The sequence below is a fragment of the Engraulis encrasicolus genome, chromosome 4 (genome assembly GCF_034702125.1).
Source record: "Engraulis encrasicolus isolate BLACKSEA-1 chromosome 4, IST_EnEncr_1.0, whole genome shotgun sequence".
NCBI lineage: Eukaryota > Metazoa > Chordata > Actinopteri > Clupeiformes > Engraulidae > Engraulis > Engraulis encrasicolus.
The window spans coordinates 54,073,334-54,098,332 of NC_085860.1; the positions used below are offsets into that span (position 1 = coordinate 54,073,334).

At 45.1% G+C, this 24,999-nt stretch overlaps 1 protein-coding gene across 3 annotated transcripts in view; it reads right to left on the minus strand.

Moving 5' to 3' along the window:
• Window positions 1-289: 289 nt before the first annotated feature.
• hps5 (HPS5 biogenesis of lysosomal organelles complex 2 subunit 2) overlaps window positions 290-24,999 on the minus strand; it is a 41,969-nt gene continuing 17,259 nt past the window's right edge. For all 3 annotated transcript variants that reach the window (XM_063197719.1, XM_063197718.1, XM_063197720.1), the window contains 13 exons: window positions 24,777-24,935; window positions 20,803-20,962; window positions 17,588-17,702; window positions 15,136-15,276; window positions 14,412-14,480; window positions 10,600-11,345; window positions 9,691-9,811; window positions 8,329-8,478; window positions 6,408-6,527; window positions 5,943-6,056; window positions 5,275-5,381; window positions 3,599-4,142; window positions 290-2,331 (listed from right to left, as the gene is read on the minus strand). In XM_063197719.1, the coding sequence (XP_063053789.1) occupies window positions 2,271-2,331; window positions 3,599-4,142; window positions 5,275-5,381; window positions 5,943-6,056; window positions 6,408-6,527; window positions 8,329-8,478; window positions 9,691-9,811; window positions 10,600-11,345; window positions 14,412-14,480; window positions 15,136-15,276; window positions 17,588-17,702; window positions 20,803-20,962; window positions 24,777-24,935 (2,607 nt within the window). In that variant the 3' untranslated portion in view covers window positions 290-2,270. The remainder of the gene's footprint in view (window positions 2,332-3,598; window positions 4,143-5,274; window positions 5,382-5,942; window positions 6,057-6,407; window positions 6,528-8,328; window positions 8,479-9,690; window positions 9,812-10,599; window positions 11,346-14,411; window positions 14,481-15,135; window positions 15,277-17,587; window positions 17,703-20,802; window positions 20,963-24,776; window positions 24,936-24,999) is intronic.

Consider the following 24,999-nt stretch of genomic DNA (forward strand, 5'->3'; position numbering starts at 1 on the left):
CACTATGCTGATCATTGAAACTGGGCTGCCTATTGCCACATTTGTTCTTCACGTGAAAGTTTACTAAGTAATAAACAAATATTTCCTAGTATGGTCCAAGTAGAGACATTTTTGCAGCAAAAATGGCTATTTTTGGAAATTCAAAATGGCGGACCTCTTTTCATGTATGAAAAGTGCAATTTTTCCAGTCATAATGAATACTTAGAATTTGACGGTGGTGGTAAGTATTCATGAAAAAGGTAACATTAGTGAATGGGCAGCATGAATTCTGGAAATAAACAACAAAAAATCTCACACAGTGTCCCTTTAACATTTTACAACTTTTTGGTTTGATATTACATACTTGGGATCTAAAAGCTACCATGTTTAAATAACTAAATAAAACACAGACACACACTTTCACAGACTTGTTCTTTATACAGACAGAAAGGACATTTTTTTTTGCACAGGAACAACCTTTAAGATATACCACACCTGCGATATTTCATGTAAGTCTTCAGTGTCCAGAGTACAATTAGTTGTTCTCAGGCTGCTTTTAGAAGTGTTAGATATGTGAGAGTGTTTGTTACCACAAGATGCTAGTTTTCTAGACACATTAATTTAATTCTCAGCTGGCCTGAATGGGTTAAAGTACACTGACATTTAACAGTATGTGTAAGTGATTTGTTACAAGGCCTGTGATTCACATACAAACATCATTGTCTGTTGTTGATAAATAGATAAATAATTAGAAGCATATATTATACTATTATCATCGCCATCATCAGTTAAAACACAAGAAAAGAAAAAAAAAAGAAATGTAACACTGCTTGTTTTTCTTGGTTTCAATAGCACATTTGTGCTTGGATGTACCGTGTTACAGTACATTATCAGTAACACCTGGAATGATTCATCCTGTAATTGGGTCAAATACGTGCAAAATGGCATTGTAATACAGTGTAACGGGTACCTTCTGCTGACTGTAACGTTAAAAAAACGTGATTTTTACATTGTTTCAAGTGAAAGGATGACAGCCGAGGCTTTCATGAATTCACTGGAAAAACAATAAAATAAAAAGAGTCATGTTTTTTACAGTTACAGTCAGCAGAAGGTATCCGTTACACTGAAGGACAATTTCATTTTGGACGTCTTTGACCCAATTGTAGTGTGGTGCGGCTGTCCCATAGAGAGTCATTGCACATTTGACTGCCGGAGATGGAGTGTGTAGTGGTACTGTATTGACCACAGATGTCAGCGCCAGGTCCAGAAAACATACTGTATGAACACTTCCACAAGCAGGTTGTCCTTCAGGTGTCTTTACTGGGTGCTGAGTCTCTTTAGACCAGTGGTTCCCAAACTTTTTCAAATACATCTTATTATTAGTCATAAAAGTGAACACTGGTTCTCCCAACCCCCAGTTTGGGAACAACTGCTTTAGTGTAACGGAGACTAACTAGCAGAGAACGTTGGTAAAACCTCCCTCCGATAGCCTCATACAGTCTCGTGACATTCGGCCGAGAGACTAGTCTCTTGGCCCAACGGTACCGTACTGTGTCTCCCATTGCCGGACCGTTGTAGTTGACGAGGTCGCACGTTCGATCCCCGAGGGGGTGAACAGGTGCAAGATGACCTCCGTCATATTAGACCATGGGGCTGATACTTCTGTTACTGAGGTATCTGGAGATAACCATCTCCTCATAAGGCAGGCCTGGGGTGCATTTCTCAAAAGAGAAGTTGTTAGCCTGTTAGCCACTTCGGTAGTTGCCAATGGGAAAATGCATCGAAAACAACATAGTAGCTAATAAGTAGTAAGCAACGTTTGGTTTCGAGAAATGCACCCCTGTATTGCTAGAGACATGGGCTGTAGTGAGATGCCCCTGGGAGCGCTAGAGTACCTGGGACCATGAAGAGGCATCAGAAGACCTGCAGCCTGCAGACGGAGGGCATTCAAGATCTGGGGCAACCGTAGTGGCCAAGTGGTTAAGGAGATGGGCTTGAGATCAGAGGGTTGCAAGTTCGAAACCCACCATCTGCTGGCCTGCAGACATGAGCTTTATTGAGGGAGACCAGGGGTGTAGTGAAGATTACCTGACCAAGATGGCAGCCCTACCCATCTACTCTAGGCATGCTTGCTAGCAGGACCACGGAGAGTCATCACACAGAAGGTTTGGTCTGCAGATGGAGCACATTAAGGGACACTGGGGTGTCGTGGGAAGATGCCCTGACCAAGATGGCGGAGAGCAGAGCTGGAGGCAGCCCATCTTCATCTTCCTCCTCTCCTTCATGCTGCTTTAGGCGTGTTGGGACCACAGGAAGCGATCGCACCGCTCCAGCATGGTGTGGATCAGAGCCCTGCAAAAGACACAATCCGAAGACTCAGACAACCCCACAAATAATAAAGCATTGACATGCAACCCCACAAATAAAGCCTTTATACCTGGACATGCATGTAATGCTATACGCGATTTTATTTGCACATTTCATGCATATCTCCCCATGCCATGTACAGGTGTAGTTACCCGTGCCATGCCACCAACCCACCACCCCCCTCCCCAATCCCCTCTGTCCCCGCTTCTACAGATCACAAGTGCGTTGCAATATGTGACCTTGCCTCGTCCACTTGCGCTTGTCTCCTCGTCCCGCCTCCTGGCCCCTCCTCCGTGGAGAAAACGATAAAGTTTCCCAGCTGTCAGCCTAGCCACAACAACTTTTGAGGGACTGTTTTTCATTCACCATTCCAATTGCAAATGAGAAAAAGACTCTACAATTGAGCTTTTGCAAGATATTGAAATATAATGCTGTTGTCAGTGATGTCATCATGACATATTACTTCCTGGTACGAGGAGAGAAGCAAGTGGAGGAGGCAAGTGGAGGAGGCAAGGTCGCATATTGCAACGCACTCCATGCCCCCTTTTTATGGTCCTTTTTAACTGCACTTTATGGTCTGTCCTGTGCTATCTGTTGTCTATAGACGGTTTCATGTGCTTATGATGTTGTCATCGTCTTGCTAGTAGATGTGCTCTTACAAATGTAATTACAACACTCGTAGTATGGTAGTAGAAACTACATGGTTTCAGCGTTGTAATATCATGCTAATAGTGTTGTTAGTACATATTTAAGAGTACTACTTCTACTTTATACAACTCTAGGGTGGATTTCTCAAAACCATAGTTCCTAACCACATTGTACGTTTTTGTTTCCAAAGCAATTTCCCATTGGCAACTACCCAAGTTGCTAACTGGCTAACAACTATGCTTTCGAGAAACGCAACCCTGCTTTCAATTGCCCTTTTTAGGGACAATAAAGTTGAAACTTGGGTGCCGTTTCCACGTAGCTGGATATTTTTATATGTGGATATTTTTTTCTCCTGGTTGAATTGGTTTTGCATTGGTTTTGGCCTTCCGTTTCCACGTAGCAGATATTTAAAATCCAGGTATAAAAAGCAGGAGAAAAAATTATCCTGTTTAGGGGGCATTTGTTACAATGGAGGATTTATTTTTATGATATATGATATATGATATATTTGCATTTACACCTTAACAGGAGAAAAAAATACCCTTCTAAAAAAATATCCTGCTACGTGGAAACAGCACCTTGAACTTGCTCTGCTCTGGCTCACCTCTGCCTCTTCTCGGCCACCCTGAGCAGGTCACAGACGCGTGTGGGCCGAGCCCCCAACTGCAGCTGCACTCCACACTCCTGCAGGGCGTCCAGGGCCTGGTCCGGCCCCACTACGCGCGCCAGCCTCAACGTTAACGTCTCCACCGTGATTTGGCTGCTCCAGTCTGCCGCTGCCGCTGCCGAACCGTTAGCCAACTCGCCGTTAGCGCTGTTCGTCGGACATGTGATGCTGCTACTACACGCAGCTTCGCTAGTAGTACCGTTACCGTTCGTGGGGCATGTAGTGCTGGTAGTGCTGCTGGTGGTGGTGGTAGTGCTAGCGCATGTGGTTCCGTTAGCACTGTTATTAGCATGGATGGTGCCGTTAGCTGTGCTGCTACTGCTACTGCTACCGTTGAGTGTGCTATCGGCTGTAGTGCTAGCGACTCGGTTGTTTCCAATGGGAGCCTGGGGGGGGCTAGCGGTGTCAGGGGTACCACTGCAGGTCTGCTGACACAGCTGGATGAGAAGCTTCCACTCTTCAAGGGTCTGAGGTACAATACCTGCACGTGGACAAGGGGAATGGGGGAGGGGGGAGGGGTTACACAAGTAAAGTCTTTCTTCGGGTTTCAGTTAACGCACACCGTTTGAGGTGCGTACGGCAGACAATTAGACTCAACTTGAAAAAGAATGGTCGTCGCACACTCAGAACTTCATGCAGTTACATTTAATAAGACCAACGTTTCGGCTTACGCCTTCATCAGGGTCATTGATGAAGGCGTAAGCCGAAACGTTGGTCTTAAATATAACTGCATGAAGTTCTGAGTGTGCGACGACCATTCTTTTTCAAGTTGGGTTACACAAGTAAAACAGGGGCAGCTGTGGTCTAATAGCTGGGGAGGTGGGCTTAAGATCAGAGGGTTGCAGGTTCAAATCCCGCCCTTACATCTCCCTCTACCTCCATCCATGGCTGAAGTGCCCTTGTGTAGGATTGTGGCCAGAGTAGGTATTGCCACTATACTGCACATGGAAACTGTGCTGCCTATTGCCAAATCATCTTTTCACGAATGAACCAATATTTAGAAGTATGACCAAGGTACAGTAAGTTTTGCAGCTAAACATGAGCCTTTACATGTATGAAAAGAGCATTTTTTCCAGTAATAGTAAATACTTAGTAAATACAAGAATTTGATGGTGGTGTAAGTGTTTGTGAAAAACTGGTAACATTTGTGAATGGGAAGAACGAATTCTTAAAATAAACTACTATAAATATTACAAAGTGCCCCTTAACAGCATCTCCATCTCTTACACACAAAGCTAAATTAGATGATCAATGTTAATTTTCAACTGAAACCTTTACACTGTTCACAAAAAGTAAGGGATATTTGACTTCAAAATAGCCTTGCATAAACCCTCATCCTCAACCAAATCAGTCACAGTGGCTTTTACTTAACACTGATTCACTTTCTCATACTATAGTTTAAAGAAAAGCTGAACATCCCTAACTTTATATGAAACCATTAAATTATGTTCATACGATATTTCATATGTTAATTTTGTTTATATATTTTTTTCTTCTTTAAACCAGACTGTATTGTATTCCAATTGCATCTTCTGAATGTAATGAGAAAAGTTTCAAAATAAACCGTGGGGGAAAAAAAATTCTGTTCATATTCAGGTTTGGTCTGTATTTACCATTGGGTTCCTCCAGCAGGCTCATGTCGTCCAGGCTGCAGATGGCAGCGAAGGCCTCCGGGCGGCGCTCTAGCTCTCTGCACAGCTGCAGGTAGCCCGTCCAGTACCTGGGGGAGCAGAGAAGAAGCAACACACACTGTCACACCTAGAACTACTGCTGTGGTCACAGACCTACCACACATGCAGTACATACGTATATTCATTCCTCCATCCAGTAAATAGAATGGAAGAATGAATGAATGCATGTACGAATAGCTGAACAGATGAGCGCATGAATGGATGAAAAGCATGCCTGCTCTATCTATTCATTCATACTCTCATGCATTCCCAAAGGCTGTACTGCCCAGCTGTGAGTACTTGTATGTGTTTTAAGCAGTGCCCGTGGGTTCGGCATGCAAGTGTGCAGTAGTACCTGTGGGTTCGGCATGTGAGTGTGTGTAAAGCAGTATCCAAAGTCAGAGAATGTGCGCGCATCAGCAGCACAGGTGCTGGACCAAAGAGAAAGTTACTGAAAGGAAAATGTGCCATTAAATTTTGTTTGGGAGAATCGAACAGTGTTGTGGACCTTTGTCTTTTCCTCTCTGTGTGTGCAGTGGTACCCATGTCTTCGGCATGTGTGTGTGTGTGTGTGTGTGTGTGTGTGTGTGTGTGTGTGTGTAAAGTGGTACCCGTGGCGTCTGCACGTGTCCAGCATCTTCTGTTTGGAGGAGAGGTCAGCTGGCAGCCGGATGAGCAGAGACAGCAGCCGCCCGTAGCCCCAGCTGAAGTAGTGAGAGTGCCACCTGCAGGACAAACACATGCATTACGCATCAACATCCATCAAACCTCAGGGACAGTGACGAAAGGAACAAGAGGGGCTACAAGAGGGGGTTTTGATTTCACAAGATGTCATTGACACCAGATATTTCATTATATCGACGTATATCTCTCAAAAGCACAATTCAAATGTCATTTTCTCATTTGCAATCAGGATTTTGAATGGGGAAAAATCTCCCAAAAGTTGTTGTGGCTAGGCTGACAGCGGGGAAACTTTATCGTGTTCTCCACGGAGGTGGGGCGTCAGCGAAGCATGAGGCCTCAAGCACAGGTGGAGGACAGGATTTAGGATACTGGACAGAGCCCTTCGTCTGTACCTTGGCTGTCCATCAGCTGTGAGCGTGTCACTCTTTTGTGGTGCATCATGGGAGAGAGCCAGCTCCAGCCAATCCTGTCGCAGGGACTCCGGCTGTAGGAGGGAACCCAGGAATGCCAGCCTGTGGAGAGGAGTGAAGCATTGGGAGTCATTTAGCAAGCGTGACGTCCCCCTGTGCCCCCCAGGCTATAATATGTCAGTGCACAGGCAGTGCTTGTATGTTTAAGCCAGAGCCATGGAATTCAGAGTTGTGACAAATGGGGTACAAGGAAGTCAATTGGTGAAATGATTAATGCAGATTAAAATCATTCTAGGCAGCGGCTTTCTTTTCGTTAGAGAGTAACACCACACCACTAAATAACAAGCAAAGATGATGTAAAAATCAATTAAAATAAACCATTTCACGTTGCTTCCCCTAACCAGCCGGGTCGTAACACAAGTCATACCCAACCAGTTGCAGCTCAGTCACAAGGGCGCTGTAGTCTAAGGGCTGAGTGGCCTAAATATGTCAGTGCTCACGGTCACAGTTAACCACCTAATGGTCCTTAATCACATTTAGGTCACATTCCCAGACCACTCGTCCTGAGACTGAGCCTAATGCTAGGGCTGGGACTCTCAAACTTCACCATGACAAGGCCCTCCATATGCCGGTAGATTCCAGCCAAGGGTCGCACCACACAATTTTTTCTGTGCATCCCCTTTCCCAACCATAGTCTATATGTGAGTCAGTGCCCCACTGGAAAATATAGAAAAATAATAGTTGTAATGTTCAGAGACGCAATAGATTATAACACAGGTCTAAACTAAATGGGAATATGTTGGTTTATTTTGGTGTAGCTTATTCAATATATTCAATTATTTATTTTTCATTTTTGCTACACTTTACCTTCCAACCTGCCACGACCCACTGATCAACCCCTCACAGACCCCTAACCCCACTTTGAAAACCACTGTGCTAGGGCACGTAACGCTGCTGCCATTGTGAGGCTGGTTGGAACCAATTCAAGCAGTTGCACAGCGAACTTTAGAAGAACTGCTATGGGATAATGATGACATGACACATGTCATTAGAAATATTGTTGATATATTTGATACTTCATTTACACTTAATCACTTGTTAAATAATCACTTGTGTGTTTGTATTTGGGTTATTGGGTAATCAATAATAAAAAATTATGCAGAAATACAAAAACAATGGGAAAGGATGAACTAAACCAAGAACCCTTACCGCAGAAATACACCAGCGGTGATGCGATTCAAGCGACAGAGTGCAGCAGCAAGCGATACGAGCGATTGAGGAGACTAGAGTATGTCCGTACAGGCAGAAGGCAAAGCATTCAAGCATTCCCATTGGCTGTGGTCACTGACCTCTATACAGTCATTGGCTGTCGCGGCTTGTCACCGAACCGCGTCATAGAAAGTTGAAAAGATTTCAACTTCAAATTGTCGCGCTCGTCGCGCAAATCGCTCTAGTCTCCAGAATCGCTTTTGTCTCTCGACTCAATACAAAGTCAATTACTTCCGTCGCTCGACTCGCTCAGATCGCCGCTGGTGTATTTCTGCAGTTAGTTCAGGTTCTCTGGAGCTAATCAGATCTGAATCCTTCATTTTATTACAATACCAAGAGAATAAACATATTGCAATATTTTTGGTCATGTTCCCTTATGGAAACACCTTTAAACCGATGATACCAATGACTTATGATAACTTGAAAACGCTGCCAGTGGCCTCAACGCTTTGATTGCTCAAAGGGGTGGAGAGGCGCCATGTAAATGCAGTCCATCGACCATTACCATCTACCATCTACCATTTACCATTATTATTACTATTAATAATAATAATAATAATAATAATAATAATAATAATAATAATAGTAATAATAATAATAATAACACTAATAATAAAATGTCTGTGCGCCTCACCTCTGCTCCTCTGTGCGCGACTGCACCAGGTTGTCGAGGTAGGGCAGGAAGTGGCTGCGCTGGGCCATGGCCAGCACGTCAGAGGGGAGGATTGTGGGATAGAACTGGGGGAAGGAGCGCACCGCCAGCTCCCCATGCTTATCATACAGCCTGGAGGAGGAGAGCAGAGGAGAGGAGAGGAGATGAGAGGAGAGGAGAGGGGAGGAGAGGAGGAGGATACAAGAGGAGAGGAGAGGAGAGGGGGATAGAGGAGAGGAGAGGAGGAGAGAAGAGGGGAGGAGAGAGGAGAGGAGAGAGGAGAGGAGAGGTGGATGAGGAGAGGAGAGGAGAGGAGAGGAGAGGAGAGGAGAGGAGAGGAGAAGAGAGCAGAGGAGAGGAGAGGAGAGCAGAGGAGAGGAGAGGAGAGGAGGATACAAGAGGAGAGGAGAGGAGAGGAGAGGAGAGGAGAGGAGAGGAGAGGAGAGGAGAGGAGGATACAAGAGGAGAGGAGAGGAGAGGAGGATACAAGAGGAGAGGAGAGGAGAGGAGAGGAGAGGAGAGAAGAGGAGAGGAGAGGAGGATACAAGAGGAGAGGAGGTGAGAGGAGAGGAGAGGAGAGCAGAGAAGAGAAGAGAAGAGGAGGATACAAGAGGAGAGGAGAGGAGAGGAGGATACAGGAGGGGAGAGGAGAGGAGAAGAGGGGAGAGGAGAGGAGAGGAGAGGAGAGGAGAGGAGAGGAGAGGAGAGGAGAGGAGGACACAGGATTAGGGATACAGAGGGAAGTGTAGCACAGTACAGTCTCCCCACACATATCATATGGCCAGGAGGAGGAGGGTACAGGCACACAGACAGACACTGTACAGTGTACACACATGCTCGCGCACACACACGCACTACTGAAATACTTTCCCATATTCTCTAGTTAATGCAACATTTTTTTAAGGGAAAATAGGCACTGATTGACAGATTGGTTGGAATGGGGCTGCTTGTTGCTGGTGTAACAAGCTGTTCAAATATTTCAATCATCCAACATTTCATCCCTTTCTTCAGACACTCAGTCAACTTTGGTAAAGCAACTACAGTATCCCTTTGCCTTCTAAAAGATACCTTTTTCGTGCCCTACCAAGCCCTGCTGTACCTGTATAGGTGTGAGAGGAGGAGGGGAGGAGGGGGGGGTTCCAGCCCTACTGTACCTGTATAGGAGGAGGGGAGGAGGGGGGGGTTCCAGCCCTACTGTACCTGTATAGGAGGAGGGGAGGAGGGGGGGGTTCCAGCCCTACTGTACCTGTATAGGTGTGAGGGGAGGAGGGGGGGGTTCCAGGCCTACTGTACCTGTACAGGTGTGTGAGAGGGGGGTGGGGGGGTGTTCCAGGGCTACTGTACCTGTACAGGTGTGAGAGGAGGAGGGGAGGGTTCCAGGGCTGCAGCTCCCTCAGGCTCCTCAAGGATTTCAGCAGGTCGCCTCTCTGGATCACCTCCACCACCTTACTGGACTGGGTGTACTCTGGTAACACACACACACACGCAGAAGTTATCGACATAAACTGCTATACAATCATGTGTTTTACTTGCATGTCATCACAATGTATATGAATCAGGATTATTCATGATGATTATTATATCAGGATTAGTGAAGTGAAAGCCCATTGGGAAACTCCAACTCCCATTGTCATTGTGACACAGCACTCCACAGCACACAAGTGAACACTGCACACTGCACACAACGAAATTGCATTTATGCCTCACCCGTGCAAGGGGGCAGCCCTCAGTGGCGCCCCATGGGGAGCAGTGCGGTGGGACGGTACCATGCTCAGGGTACCTCAGTAATGGAGGAGGATGGGGGAGAGCACTGGTTGATTACTCCCCCCACCAACCTGGCGGGTCGGGAGTCGAACCGGCAACCTCTGGGATGCAAGTCTGACGCCCTAACCGCTCACCCATGACTGCCCTAATTGCCCTATTGTAGTCAATAGCGGTAAATCTGAAAATGTAAATTAAATAATAGACATAAACTGTTACAAAACCATGCCTCTACCTGCATGCCATCATGATGAGCAAACTAAATCACATGGTCAAAAGGCGAAATTGTGCCCAGAGCAAAACCAAACCGTTGCAGAGCACTTGTTAACATGCAAAGTCATGGTGCACACATGCAGTAGACGGTTCAAGTCGACGTGTTATTCATCCACAGTGTCATGATGCCATGTTGTGTGCCCTTACCCAGCATGCCTTGCGTGCCCTTACCCAGCATCCCTTGCGTGCCCTTACCCAGCATCCCTTGCGTGCCCTTACCCAGCATGCCTGCGATGAAGTCCTGCAGCACGGCGGGGTGCTGCCTGTAGCGCTGCATGCAGACGCGACGCGTGCGGTCCTGATCCAGCAGGAAGAAGTAGCGCCGCAGGAACACACACACGCTCTCCACACACACACTCCTCTTCTCTCGCTCCTGCTCTCCATCTCCTTCTCCTTCTCTCTCTCCCTCCTCCTCCTCCTCCTCTCCTCTCCGCGGCTCCCGCCGGCTCCCGACGCAGCCCAGGTCGAGGCAGAGGGCGGCCAGCTGTGCGATGTCCGCCTGCAGCTCGGAGGGCAAAGGTCGCGAGGAGAGCAGGCGTACGGGCTCCTCCTCGCCCCGCGGCGGCCTCCTCGTCAGCTCCTTCTCCGCCGCCAGGAGTTTGGGGTCCTCCTCCTTCTCCTCCTCCTCTTCTCCTCCTCCTCCTCCTACTCCTGCGCCACCGCTCGTCTTCTTCATCGGTGACCCCCCTGCTGTGACCTCTTTAGGGTGGCTGGCCGTCGAACACGAGGACAGGACCTCCAGCTCTCCTTCCTCCTCCTCCTCCTCTTCCTCCTCCTCATCTTCATCCTCTCTGCCTCCTTCTTCCTCTACTTCCTCTCCGTGTTTTCCGTGCGGGGCCGAGGAGGCTGGGGGTGCCGTGTGGTCCACGGGGCCCAGGACCTTCTCCAGCGCGGGCAGCCACTCCAGCAGGGCCTCCTCCAGGCTGGCCGGGTCCAACAGCACCTGCAGGTCCTGCACCTGAGCTCTGTGTTGAAGACATTAGGAAAGGTTGTTATACCTGTGCTCTGTGTTAAAGACATTAGAAAAGGTTTTTTTTATGGGAGGTGCTGTGGCGCAGCGCGCTAAGCCCCCCACATTTGGGCTTGCATGCCCACGGGGACCCCGGTTTGAGTCCGGCCAGGGTCATTTCCCGATCCCACCCCGTCTCTCTGTCCCACTCGCTTCCTATCACCATCTCAGACTGTCCTATCAAAAAGAGGCATGAAAGCCCCTAAATATATATTTTTAAAAAAGAAAAAGAAAAGGTTTTTAAACCTTTACTTTTGACAGGACAGTGGAGGAGAGAGAGGAAACAAGAGTGGAGAGAGAGAGAAGGGGAAGAATCTGCAAATGACCCGGGCCGGAATCAAACCCAGTTCGCCGGCATAGCAACACAGTGCCCTACCGTTAGGACACAGCAGGGCCGACATTAGAAAAGGTTATCACAGCCAGTGTTGCCAGCATTTAGCAGAAAAACCTGCCCAATTTTTGCCATAGAAATCAATAGAATTGGGTGGGATTTTGTGCTTCTAGGCGGGATTTGAGCACTTTTTGGGCTGGAAATCACCTGACTCATCTGGCAACCCTGATCACAGCACAGACAGGTTATGAAAGTGACCCCCCCCTTCAACCTCGGCTGTGGCTCAAATGGCTAGGGCACTGTACTATCTTACTTTATAAGATGTTTCACTGGACTACAGGTACAGTATATCACGAAAGTGAGTGCACCCCTCACAGTTTTTGCCGATTTGTGAGTATATCTTTTCACAAGAAAACATTACTGAAATTTCACTTTGACACAATGATTAGTGACCTTTTAACAACACATTTAACCGCTTGTTTTCTTGTTCACTCAGAAAAAAACTAGATACAGCCATTAATGTTGAGGGGTGTACTAACTTTACTGATATACTGTACATCGCCGGAGCTAACGCTTCAAATCAGCCATCATATGTGGTGTCTTGTGACCCACATGGTTCCTAATGATGGGTAAATAAGTGTATGTAAAGCCCTAGTCTTAGTAACGTAATCTCAACAGAGGGCTGCTGTAACATGTGATTTGAAATGACCATCTATCCTGTCCTTAACATGTTAAGGACAGGATAGATGGTCATTTCAAATCACATGTTAAGGACAGGATAGATGGTCATTTCAAATCACATGTGATTTTAGACTAACATGCATAGTCACATGCTAATTACATATCCGTAGACATGCGTCCAATATCTTGTGCCACTGCACTATGTCTGTAAAGAAAGGGTGGGGAACGCATGTCTGTAAAGAAAGGGTGGGGAACGCACGTCTCGAGGGTCCTTTGCAATACAATTAAGTGATATTTTCAGGCGGCCTAGTGAAAGTGGGGTCTGTTGTAAAGGTGGCTGCCTTCAGTATAGGCCTTAAGTGCAGGCCAGGGGGAAATCCTTGTTTGTGTTTATCGTACGGCCCTTGGAGGACTTTATAAAATGTGAAATAGCCCCTCGAATGAACGGTTTCCCACCCCTGCTATAAAGGCTGTCATTCATCCAAGCCAATGTAGGCAAAGGAGTTTAGTTGTGCACAACTGGACTTCATTATGGGAGCTTCTTTAACTGGACTTCGTTATGGGAGTTTGAAGATGTTTTGTCTCTTCACTAACAGACTTCATCAGTTCTTATTTGAATGTGGGAATCAGGTGCTGTTATTTTTGGATTGTGGCCACTGCATCCTTACTTTGTCAGAGCACAGTGATGCTCATCTTCACAGGGGCGACGTACGCTACTTCTTTCATAACCCACAATTCATTGCAAAAGCACATGTACCTACCTACATGTGTCGTCATCATCAGAGTGCCCACCGGCTTGGGATCCTGGGTCAAGCCCCCAGCCTCTACTTACAGGGTTCCCACACCTTTTTCATGAACAAATTCAAGCACTTTTCAAGCACCTTCAAGCACCAAATGTTCAGTTTTCCAGCACCTTTAATAGGTCGCAGGAAGGGGGTGTGGGGGTCCTCCCCCAGAAAATGTTGTGTTTTTAAGAAGCAATTTCCTGCATTCTAATCAAAAATCTGAGGTAGTGAGATGTCAGATGGGATTTGCCATTCGACACCCTAAAATTGATGTACCTGAACAATTTATTTCTATTATTTGGCTTACTGAGTTTGACTTGACACAAATTTCAAGCATTTTCAAGCACTTCACCAAAAATTCAAGCATTTTCACAACCTTGAAATCACTTAATTGAAATTCAAGCATTTTCAAGGAATTCAAGCACCAGTGGGAACCCTGTTACTGAATGGCTACATGTTGAATAACAAGATCCTATGGGTAAGAGTGTATGTATATTTATTTACCAGTGAGTTTGCACTTGTATGTGCATGTGTTTTTGGTATTTTATATGTCAAAACTCAGAGAATGTTTGCACATCAGTAGCACAGGTGCTGGAGGACCAAACAGGAGACAACTGAAAGGAGATGATCAAGGTCCCGACCCCAACGCTGTTTGATGTTCCAAAACAAAGTTTCAAGGGGTTGCACTTTGATGGAGGATCGAGCGTCCGAACCGTTTGTTTGGGAGCATTGAACAGTGTTACCCGGACCTTCACTTTAACCTTTTCTGTCTGGTATTTCATACAGTATGTGCTTGTGCAAGTGTGCGCTTGTGAATGTAATGTATGCAATCTGAATGGGTCACATGGACAGCATACTCAGTTTGTGAGTTAGAGTGTGATTCGTAGGTATCACTCAAGATAATGGAAAAAGGAGGCGCACACAAGGCTTGTGTGAAAAAGTGTATTGAAGCCGAAATTAACAACAGAAGTCTGAGGTTAACTGGAGAAACAGACGTTTCGGACCTAGTCCATTCTCATTTTTCACACAAGCCTTGTGTGTGCCTTCTTTTTTTCATTATCTTGAGTGATTACTACTTTTTGAGAGTGCACGCACCAATCAAGCAATACACGGGTGTTAAGTGCAGGCGCAGACAACAGACAACCTTTGTTGGTCTTTTGTGATTCGTAGGTATGCCATTGTGTGTGTGTGTATGTGTATGTGTATGTGTATGTTTGTGTCTCACATGGCTTTCGCTGTGGCGGCTCTGAGCTCCTGCAGATCGTGTTCTGCTTGGGAATGCTCCACCAAGGACCTGCGAGGAAGACAAGGCTCATTTACTAGCCACTCATTTCTTCAAAAGCAACCGAAAGATTTTTGTCACATGCAAGAAACTAAGACACCATGTAATTTGGTCTGGATCCTGTTTGTCAAAGCAGGTGTCATTGCTAACCAGTTACCGGTAGTCACTTAACAGGTTGCCAAATTGCATTGCACTCAACTAAGTTGCCAACACGGCAATAGAGCTGTTGAGTGTCGGTGGATCGGCACTGAAATGGTGATATCGGTATCGGCGAGTACCAACAAATAGGGCACGATACCATTTACAAGTACTTGTATGACACTTACACAGCCTTGAAATTTGTTATTTCATAGAGGTATTTAAAAAGTTTTGCCGGATTCACTTTGTATTACCGGTAGTCATTTTCCTGTTTCACAAAGGTAGGCAGCAGCCTGACAAAGCCATGCAATGATTTTACATCCAAGTAGTATGCACTACAGCCCTTCATATATATACATTTCAAATAGGGTGGTATCGGTATCGGTATGGCATCGGTATCGGCCGATACTGCACAGCCAGGTATCGGGTATCAGTATCGGGGCCAAAAAATGGTATCGGTGCGTGCAACACTAGTTATAATGTAATACATCCCTCTGAGGGGAGCAAAAGCGCTCAATTTTTTACTCACTCATGGTCCTCGAGGTCTGGGAAAGGGGCGGTGGAGGTCATGACCTCTCCAAGTGACCCCTGAAGTTCGCGTGGCCAAAGGTCACTGTTCATCTGGAGGGTGTTGATCTTCTCTGTGGTCTTCTTCACAAAGCTAGACACACTGGAAGATGGACAGAGAAACACAAAACACACACACACACACACACACACACACACACACACACACACACACACACACACACACACACACACACACACACACACACACACACACACACACACACACACACACACACACACACACACACACACACACACACACACAATAATAAATAATAAAAAACATATATACAAAAAAATAAAAATAAAATAATAATAATAATAATAATAATAATAATAAATAGTCCAGCTAAATAAGGTCAGAGTGTTTTTTTTCTATCAAATTGTGCTTCTGAAGATAAATATTATAGTAAATATTTAAAGTAACTTCCAATGGCTTTGCCAAACAGTGACACTTTAACACTTCTAGAATTGTCAACCCTCTCTGACAAAAAACCTGGATGTTTCGAAAATCCAACTACCCTTTTTCTTGTAAGTAAGACACATGATAAGATAACATAAACAAACAAAATGCAGCCAGAGAGATACGGCATGACCATGTTGGCTTCTCATTAACATACTGTATGAGGAAGCTCCGTTTGATTGACAACAAACATTGACAAAATCAACATACAATCAGTCACAAGATCACATTTCATTTAGCATGCCTGGCAGCCATCATGTAGTTAAAAAAAATATTTCCCAAATGGCACGACTCCCATCCCAGGGTCAAGCCAACATTGCCTAACCAGCGATGACAGAAAGAGTGGAATATTGACTGTATCGCAGCGTGTACATACCGTGGTTATGGGCGAGACGGACGGTGCGACATACATGTGTCACAATGGCTAAGTAAGCTACACAATAGGGGAGTGTGTGTATACCGCATATTTCACCATGTGAGAAAGTGAGAAGTGAGGAAGAAAGAGGAAGTTCAGACACTCTGGAAACACTATTCTGGGTCATGGGGGTGAGTGCAGTTTCATTTCACCTCCCTCTCTCTCCCTCTCTCTGTCTGTCTATGTCTGTCTCTCTCTCTCTCTCTACTGAAAGTCACAGCCAGGTGTCTCAGATGAAGACATTTCCTGTACTTTCCATAGTTCTGCATTTTTGTGTTATTCATGCAGTTGCTATGTGTTTTATTTCCTTCTTTCTTCTCTGTTTCATTTCGTTTTGCATTTGTTCATTTTGTGAAGCACATTGAGTTGCACCTGTGTATGAAATGCGCTATACAAATAAACTTGCCTTGCCTTGCCTTTATCAAAGGGTTTAGTATTGCTTCATAAACTCCCCTAGTTTTTTGTTGTCTATGTTGTATTTTTGAATGTGTGAGCTCACCAAAGTATGTTCCTAGCAGCTGTATTTTTATACTGTTGATATCGCTAATACATTTTAACTTGAAACTTGTTTATACATTCAGTTCATAAAATAATTCACCAACCAATTATATACCATCTTATGTGGTGATGATTCCAGAAAACCATAAATCACTAAACAGTATCTCTTTCTTCTGTTTACTCACAATTTGAATCTTATATCATCAAATTACTGCACCACACCCTCAGTAAACGTTCCACCATTTCACTGCACCAATGTGGAAAATGCACACACATACACACACATAGAATGGAATATGAACGGCGATGGATTACTTTTACTTGGTACGTCTTTGAGCCTGAGCATGTTTTTGCAGGGTGTGTTGTGTGACTGTATGGTGGAGTTTCGGTTCGTGCTTGCTCTCTGGTGTTCCCTTTGAGCAGGGAGCAGTGTGCGTTATCAGTGGGGTTTTTATCTTTGTGGTTTTCCCTATCTAGGTACTGTAGGAGAAGATTCAGATTTTCCTGCTGCTTTCGCAAGCAGAACGTACAATATGCTTGTAGTTGTATCTGAAAAATGAGTTTATGGTGTGTGTCTGTGTGCTCTGTGACCTATGCATACCACTGCATGTCAGGCTGTGTATTTACACACACTGTACGTTTAAATCTGTATGGATGTGTGTATGAATGTATATATACCCTATGTTCGAATCTATGTGTGTGTGTTTGTGTGTGTGTTTGTGTGTGTGTGTGTGTGTGTGTGTGAGTGAGAGAGAAAGAGAGTGTGTGCATACCAGGCTTGTACGAAATTCCGAATTGGATGAATTGGAATTCAAAGTAATGCCACAATAGAAACACTAGGTGATGGTGTTCCATGTATTCTCAATGGGTGGTGTAACTTAAATTCAAAGAAAATCAAGGTAATGACACCACCCAGTGTTCGTATTATGTCATTTCTTTGAATCCAAATTCATCCAATTTGGAATTTCGTACAAGCCTGGTGCATACATCTGCTGTATGTGAGTCTTCATGCATGTGTGTGTGTCCATGCGTCACCTGTCTCGGACGGCCTGCAAGGCAATGCGTGGTGGCTTGGTGCGGAATGAGAGTGGAAGATGGAACTGCAGGCCGAGCTCGGCCCTCTCTGCATCCGCACGATCCCCCTGGTGCTCTGCAGCCCAAAGCATGATGGGAGGGACAGGAGAGGGAGGGACAGGAGAGGAGAGGAGAGGAGAGGAGAGGAGAGGAGAGGAAAGGAAAGGAAAGGAAAGGAAAGGAAAGGAAAGGAAAGGAAAGGAAAGGAAAGGAAAGGAAAGGAAAGGAAAGGAAAGGAAAGGAAAGGAAAGGAAAGGAGAGGAGAGGAAAGGGAAGGAGAGGAAAAGAGAGGAGAGGAGAGGAAAGAGGAGAGGAGAGGAGGGAGGGACAGGAGAGGAGAGGAAAGAGGAGAGGAAAGGAAATGAGGATGGGGCATACAGGAGGGAGGGACAGGAGAGGAGGGGAGGAGAGGAAAGAGGAAAGTAGAAAGTAGGAGAGAGGATCAGGATAGGGGAAGGAGAGAGGAGATGAGAGGAGAGAAGAGGAGAGGAGAGGAGAGGAGAGGAAAGAAGAGGAGATGACTGGAGAGGGGAGGAGAGGAGAGGAGAGGAGAGGAGAGGAGAGGAGAGGAGAGGAGAGGAGAGGGAAAAGAGTGGTAGAAAAGAGGTGAAAGGGAACGAATCAGAAGAGAAGAGAGAAAAAGAAGAAAGGAGGCAAGAAAGCAGAGGATGGAGCACAAATAAAAAAAAACAGATGTGGTCGTAGAGGGGGTGAGGAGGGAAGGAAGGAGGAAGAGGGGGTGAGGAGGGAAGGAGGAAGAGGAGGTGAGGAGGGAAGGAAGGAGGAAGAGGGGATGAGGAGGGAAGGATGAAGAGGAGGTGAGGAGGGAAGGAAGGAGGAAGAGGAGGTGAGGAGGGAAGGAAGGATGTAGAGGGGGTGAGGAGGGAAGGATGTAGAGGGGGTGAGGAGGGAAGGAAGGAGGAAGAGGGGGTGAGGAGGGAAGGGAAGGAGGAAGAGGAGGTGAGGAGGGAAGGGAAGGAGGAAGAGGAGGTGAGGAGGGAAGGAGGAAGAGGAGGTGAGGAGGGAAGGAGGAAGAGGAGGTGAGGAGGGAAGGAAGGAGGAAGAGGAGGTGAGGAGGGAAGGAGGAAGAGGAGGTGAGGAGGGAAGGAGGAAGAGGAGGTGAGGAGGGAAGGAAGGATGGAGAGGAGGTGAGGAGGGAAGGAGGAAGAGGAGGTGAGGAGGGAAGGAAGGATGTAGAGGGGGTGAGGAGGGAAGGAAGGAGGAAGAGGAGGTGAGGAGGGAAGGGAAGGAGGAAGAGGAGGTGAGGAGGGAAGGAAGGAGGAAGAGGGGGTGAGGAGGGAAGGATGGAGGAAGAGGGGGTGAGGAGGGAAGGAAGGAGGAAGAGGGGGTGAGGAGGGAAGGAAGGGTGAAGAGGGGGTGAGGAGGGAAGGAAGGATGACAAACATGGAAGGCAAAAAAGAGAGAGTGAGATGAAATGATGCAAGCAAATTTGGCACACAAGCTTTGGTGATTTCACAACTTCCTAAAAACGATTCTGCATGTTGGCTATGATGGAGGACAAAAAGAAACAAAGAGCAGGAAGGCACAAATGGCAGCCGCGTGATGAGATGCAATTCATGCAATGAACACCCCATTAGGCCTGTTGGGTTTATGTCATTTGTTTTTTTTTTATTTCAGCTGCCTCATAGTTTGATCTTAACAACAATTTTCCCCTGACTATTTCACTGTAACACTGTTGGAAATAATATGCAATATTAAACGTAATCATGTCGGAAAATGAACAAAAAAATTATATACATTTGTTTCCACAAAATAAGAAAATACTGTTGTATGGTCACAATAAAGAAAGAAAAAAAGCAACATTTTAAGAAAATCTTTCAGTTATTGAGTAACATTAATATCCATTTCCCTGAATTTCCTTTACTTTGTATTGCACTCTCTTCTCCTTTTTAGTATTTTTTCCCTTTTGTTCTTCCCGTTTTTTTCTGCATTCCATAACTCAAATAGATCTAGAGACGTCATTCAAATGGCATCTTGTATGTGACCATACATAGTTATACTACCTCAACAATGTAACTACTGTCCCTTATTTTACCGTCACACAACTATTACATTTGAAGAGCTTCATGGCAAAATGACGTATAACCATTTAGGTACATTTTTGGGAAATTGACATTTTTGTACTGGGCATTCCATTTCGTTACATTGCAAAAATGCATTTCATATAGGTTTATAAAGTATGTATTCAAAATATTTGAATGTCGAGAATTCACACATAAATGATAAGACTTAACATTTTCAACAACAAATTTCAAAAGTAAAAAATGGTGGATAGGTCGTTTTGCAACGAAACATCATTATTTTCCCACACGTGCATTCATCAGGTTTATATTCAATATTTCTTCCACTTGTCAGTCATTCACTACCTGTAATGTTTCCCTTCCTTTTCTTCTCTTTACTCTTTCTCTCTTTGCCTATTTTTGCTTTCTATTGGCGATTTCTGAGTGCATTTTTGTGCAATTCCTGGGCACTGCAAATCTAGTTAATCCCTTGAAATCCTTTGGGATTTATAAAGTATTGTGAGGGTGCTGTGGCGCAGACCCGGGTTCGAGTCCAGTCTGGGTCATATCCCAACCCTCCCCCATATCTCTCTCTCACACTCGTGGGTCAAAGACGTCCAACATGTCCTTCAGTGCAACGGATACTTTTACTTACTGTAAATGCAAAAAAAGAGATTTTTTTGGAAATTATTTTTTTGGCTTGACATTTCAAAGCATTTTTTTGAAAAGAGAATGCATGAAAGCCATGTCTTTCACAGTTACAGTAAGCGAAAGCATCTGTTAGCACTGAAGGACAGTGTCATGTTGGACGTCTTTGACCCTCGTTTCCTGACCCACCCTTCACTATCTGTGTCATAATGAAGGCAAAAGCCCCGCAAATATAGCCTATTAACACAAACTGAAAAAAAATTAGAGAATTGTTACACTTTTGTACCAAAATACATCAAGTCAGTCAGTTCTGATGTAGTCCCTGAGAGAATGGGCACGATCGTGATGAAGCAGTGCTGATTTTGCTTTCCAACCACAATGCATCAAAATGGCAAAGTGTGCATGCCCACTGCCTAGCAAAAGCAGCACTGCTTTATCACAATCGTGCCCAATGGGTGAAAATCTAAAGAGTGGGCGTATCCCTTTCTCCACAGGCCCCGCCCTTACCCGGATCCCCTGGCTCCTCCTCTTGAGCAAAGCCAAACTCCTTCAGGCGCTCCTCCTCCAGCATTGATTGGCTGACGAGGGAGCAGGTGTCCTCGTCCGATTGGCTTCCTCTGCGACTGATGACTCGGTAGATGCCACAGTCCAGGACATTGAAGCTCTCCTGAGAGGAACGGTGGAAAGAAAACATTGAGACTTGGGCTTTGTCCAAATACTGTAGTAGCCACTGTCTCCTAACCAGTAGCTATCAGTCTGCATCATGACCAGTAGCTTCTATGTAGAGAGCCAGCTAATAATAAGCACACTTTGGATGTACTACAGCATAGCCATTTAACCCCTTAAGACACGGCATTATAAATTAGCTGTTACCAGAATGGCAATGACCAAGTCGTCATTTGTTACTAAAGGCCCCGTGCATAGTTGTGTAGTACTATAGTAGTTAACTTTCAATGTCTATTACGGCGCGCCACAGGAGGTACGGCGTGCATTAAGGGGCTACATAACCTTTGAACCTGAACTGGGGGCCTCCCCTGATGGCACCAATGACCAATGGGTGAAGTGACCATCGTTTGCCTACTGCAAATATGACCGGATATAGAAACTCATCTGGGTACCATTCGCTTCCTGGTTGAAAGCCCACTATGGTATTCGGATGTACTACATAGTCAATTCCTTATTTTTTCTGGCCTGAATCACTTCCCAGCCCTACCCCTCGAGTCTCTCCCCCGCCCTGATCCGATCATACTCTTTATTTCACTACCCTCAATAAAGGCACAAAAAGCCAATAGAAAAGCAAAGAATATAGTAGCGCTACAGTACATACAGTGCCCTCCATAATTATTGGCACCCCTGGTTGAGATGTGTTAAAAGCCTTAAAATAAATTCAGTGTTTATTGCAGAAGAATACTGTCACACTGAAAATTGTAGGAAAATGTAGCCTTCAACTCAAATGAATTGTAAGAAAATAAAAAAATCCCTGACTGAAAAATAATTGTTTTTCATTAAATCACCTGTTCCACAATTATTGGCACCCTTAACAATTCCCAGGAAATAAATATAATTGAAGCATTTCTGTCATTTCTACAGTAGTTTACAAAGTTTACCAGAGTATGTAGGAACATTTAATTAGTAATTCATCACTTCCTGTTTCCCTGGGGTATAAATATGACGTGACACCGAGGCCATTTCTCTTATCCACTCTTAAACATGGGAAAGACAAAGGAACACAGCATACAAGTGAGGCAGATGTGCGTCGACCTTCACAGGTCAGGCAGAGGCTACAAGAACATTGCCACTCAACTGCAGCTGCCCATATCCACTGTGAGATGAATAATTAAGAAGTTCAAAACACTGGAACAGTGGTAAACAAGCCTAGACGAGGACCCAAGTTTCTTTTGCCACCACGCACAGTGAGGAGGATGGTAAGAGAAATCAAAAGATCTCCAAAGCTCACTGTTACAGAATTACAACAAATGGTAGCATCCTGGGGTCACAAAGTCTCCAAATCAACCATCAGGCGCTGTCTACACACCAACAAGCTGTTTGGAAGGTATGCACGGAGAAAACCTTTCCTCACTCACAATCATAAACGCAAATGTCTGGAGTTCGCCAAGCGGTATTGGGGCCTCAACTGGGACCGTGTGCTTTGGTCAGATGAGACCAAGATTGAGCTTTTTGGCAACAAACACTCTAAGTGGGTCTGGCGTGCCACGAAAGATGCGCATGCTGAAAAGCACCTCATTCCCACTGTGAAGTATGGGGGTGGGTCAGTGATGCTGTGGGGCTGTTTCGCTTCCAAAGGCCCTGGGAACCTTGTTAGAGTGCATGGCATCATGAATGCTTTGAAATACCAGGACATTTTAAATCAAAATCTGTTGCCCTCTGCCCGAAAGCTGAAGATGGGTCGTCACTGGGTCTTTCAGCAAGACAATGACCCTAAACATATGGCCAAATCTACACAGAAATGGTTCACCAGACACAAAATCAAGCTCCTCCCATGGCCATCTCAGTCCCCAGACCTCAACCCCATTGAGAACCTGTGGGGTGAGCTGAAGAGGAGAGTACAGAGGAGAGGACCCAGGTCTCTGGATGATTTAGAGAGATTCTGCAAAGAGGAATGGCTGAAGATCCCTCTTTCTGTCTTTTCCCATCTTGTGAAACATTATAGGAGAAGATTAGGTGCTGTTTTGTTGGCAAAAGGGGGTTGTACAAAATATTAACACCAGGGGTGCTAATAATTGTGACACACATTATTTGATGTCAAATAATTATTTCTTTATGTGGGATTTTTTCCCCACTGAATAAATGCACTTGTATTGAAGGTTGGATTTTTCTCTTTTTTTCCATTAAGGTCCCATATTATTTAGAAAAAAATAATAATAATTGGAAGCTAAAAAACACATCTCAACCAGGGGTGCCAATAATTATGGAGGGCACTGTAGAGTAGAGCTCCTCTTTTGACCCTGGGGAAGCAGGATGCCACTGGCTATGTTTACATGGAATATTTCAATCCGATTAGAAATCCAAGAAACAGTTACTTGTTACTTGCTACATAACCTTTGAACCTGATAGGTCGCTGGGGGGCCGCCCCTGATGTCACCAATGACCAATGGGTGAAGTACAGTAACCATCGTTTGCCTACTGCAAATATGACCGGATATAGAAAGTCATCCAGGTACTGTTCGCTTCCTGGTTGTAAGCCCACTAGGGTATCCGGATGTACTACAAAGTCAATTCCTTATTTTTTCTGGCCTGAATCACTTCCCAGCCCTACCCCTCGAGTCTCTCCCCCGCCCTGATCCGGTCATACTCTTTATTTCCCTACCCTCAATAAAGGCACAAAAAGCCAATAGAAAAGCAAAGACTATAGTAGCGCTACAGTATATAGAGTAGAGCTCCTCTTTTGACCCTGGGTAAGCAGGATGCCACTCGCTATGTTTACATGGAACATTTCAAAACGGTTAGAAATCCAAGAAACAGTTACTCAATTACAATGGAAAACACCTCCATTTGAATAAAACGGCATACTCGGATTACATTTCTAATCGGATTGGAAGGGGTAGTAGTGGAGTCTGTCTCAGGCACCATAAATACACTTTTTATGAATGCATCTGCTGTGGTTCTACGATGACTTCAAGTCAGATTGGCAATGACATATACTGTACATAAAAGCACCCTGAGCATTACATGTAACAGACGCTGGACAAAATAGACAACAGTATATAATTCTGCCACGCCTTTTTGAAATGCCACACATTGAATATTTTGAAATGCTACGTTTTCATTGGCTTTCATTCCAAAGCGTTACAGGAAGGATGGGCGAGGTCAAGGGCTATGTTTTACCGGAGCCATGGAAATGAGAGTTGGGCTAATCCCATTGACCCCCGGGTTCCATTTTGAAAGGGACACTGTGTGAGATTTTTAGTTGTTTATTTCCAGAATTCATGCTACCCATTCACTAATGTTACCTTTTTCATGAATACTTACCACCACCATTAAATTCTAAATATTCATTATGACTGGAAAAATTGCACTTTTCATACATGAAAAGGGGGATCTTCTCCATGGTCCGCCATTTTGAATTTCCAGAAATAGCCATTTTTAGAAGCAAAAATGACTGTACTTGGGCCATACTAGAAAATATTAGTTCATTACTTAGTAAACTTTCATGAAAAGATAAAACTTGGCTATAGGCAGCCCAGTTTCAATGAGCAGCATAGTTGCAGTACCTTTTTTGACCATTTCCTGCACAGTGTCCCTTTAAACAAAGATGGCGGCTCATGGAGCTTTTAACACACAGATCGGCATTGACATGGTTGCCAGTTATGTGGTGGTTCTGTGTTGGCCACAGTCTGGAATTATTTGAATCTACGTGAATCATGTCACCAACCGACTTCTTGTACCCCCAGTTGTCACAACTCTTCATTCCAGAACATCCAAAACCTACAATCAGCCAATTAGCACGCAGGAGGACTCACGTGGGAGGAGATGCTGCTGCGGCGACTACTGCAGGCGGAGTCTAAGGGCTCCATCTTGCTGATGACTTCCTCCAAGTGACCAATCAGCTCGGGGTGGGAGTCGGGGCTAAGCTGAGACTTTAGCTGCTCCAGGCGGTCTATGGGGAGGGACTTCCTGGCCTGTCGGGGAGACAGAAGGAGGAAGTGAGATGAGGAAAGTAGGAGGATATGAGAAGGTGAGATG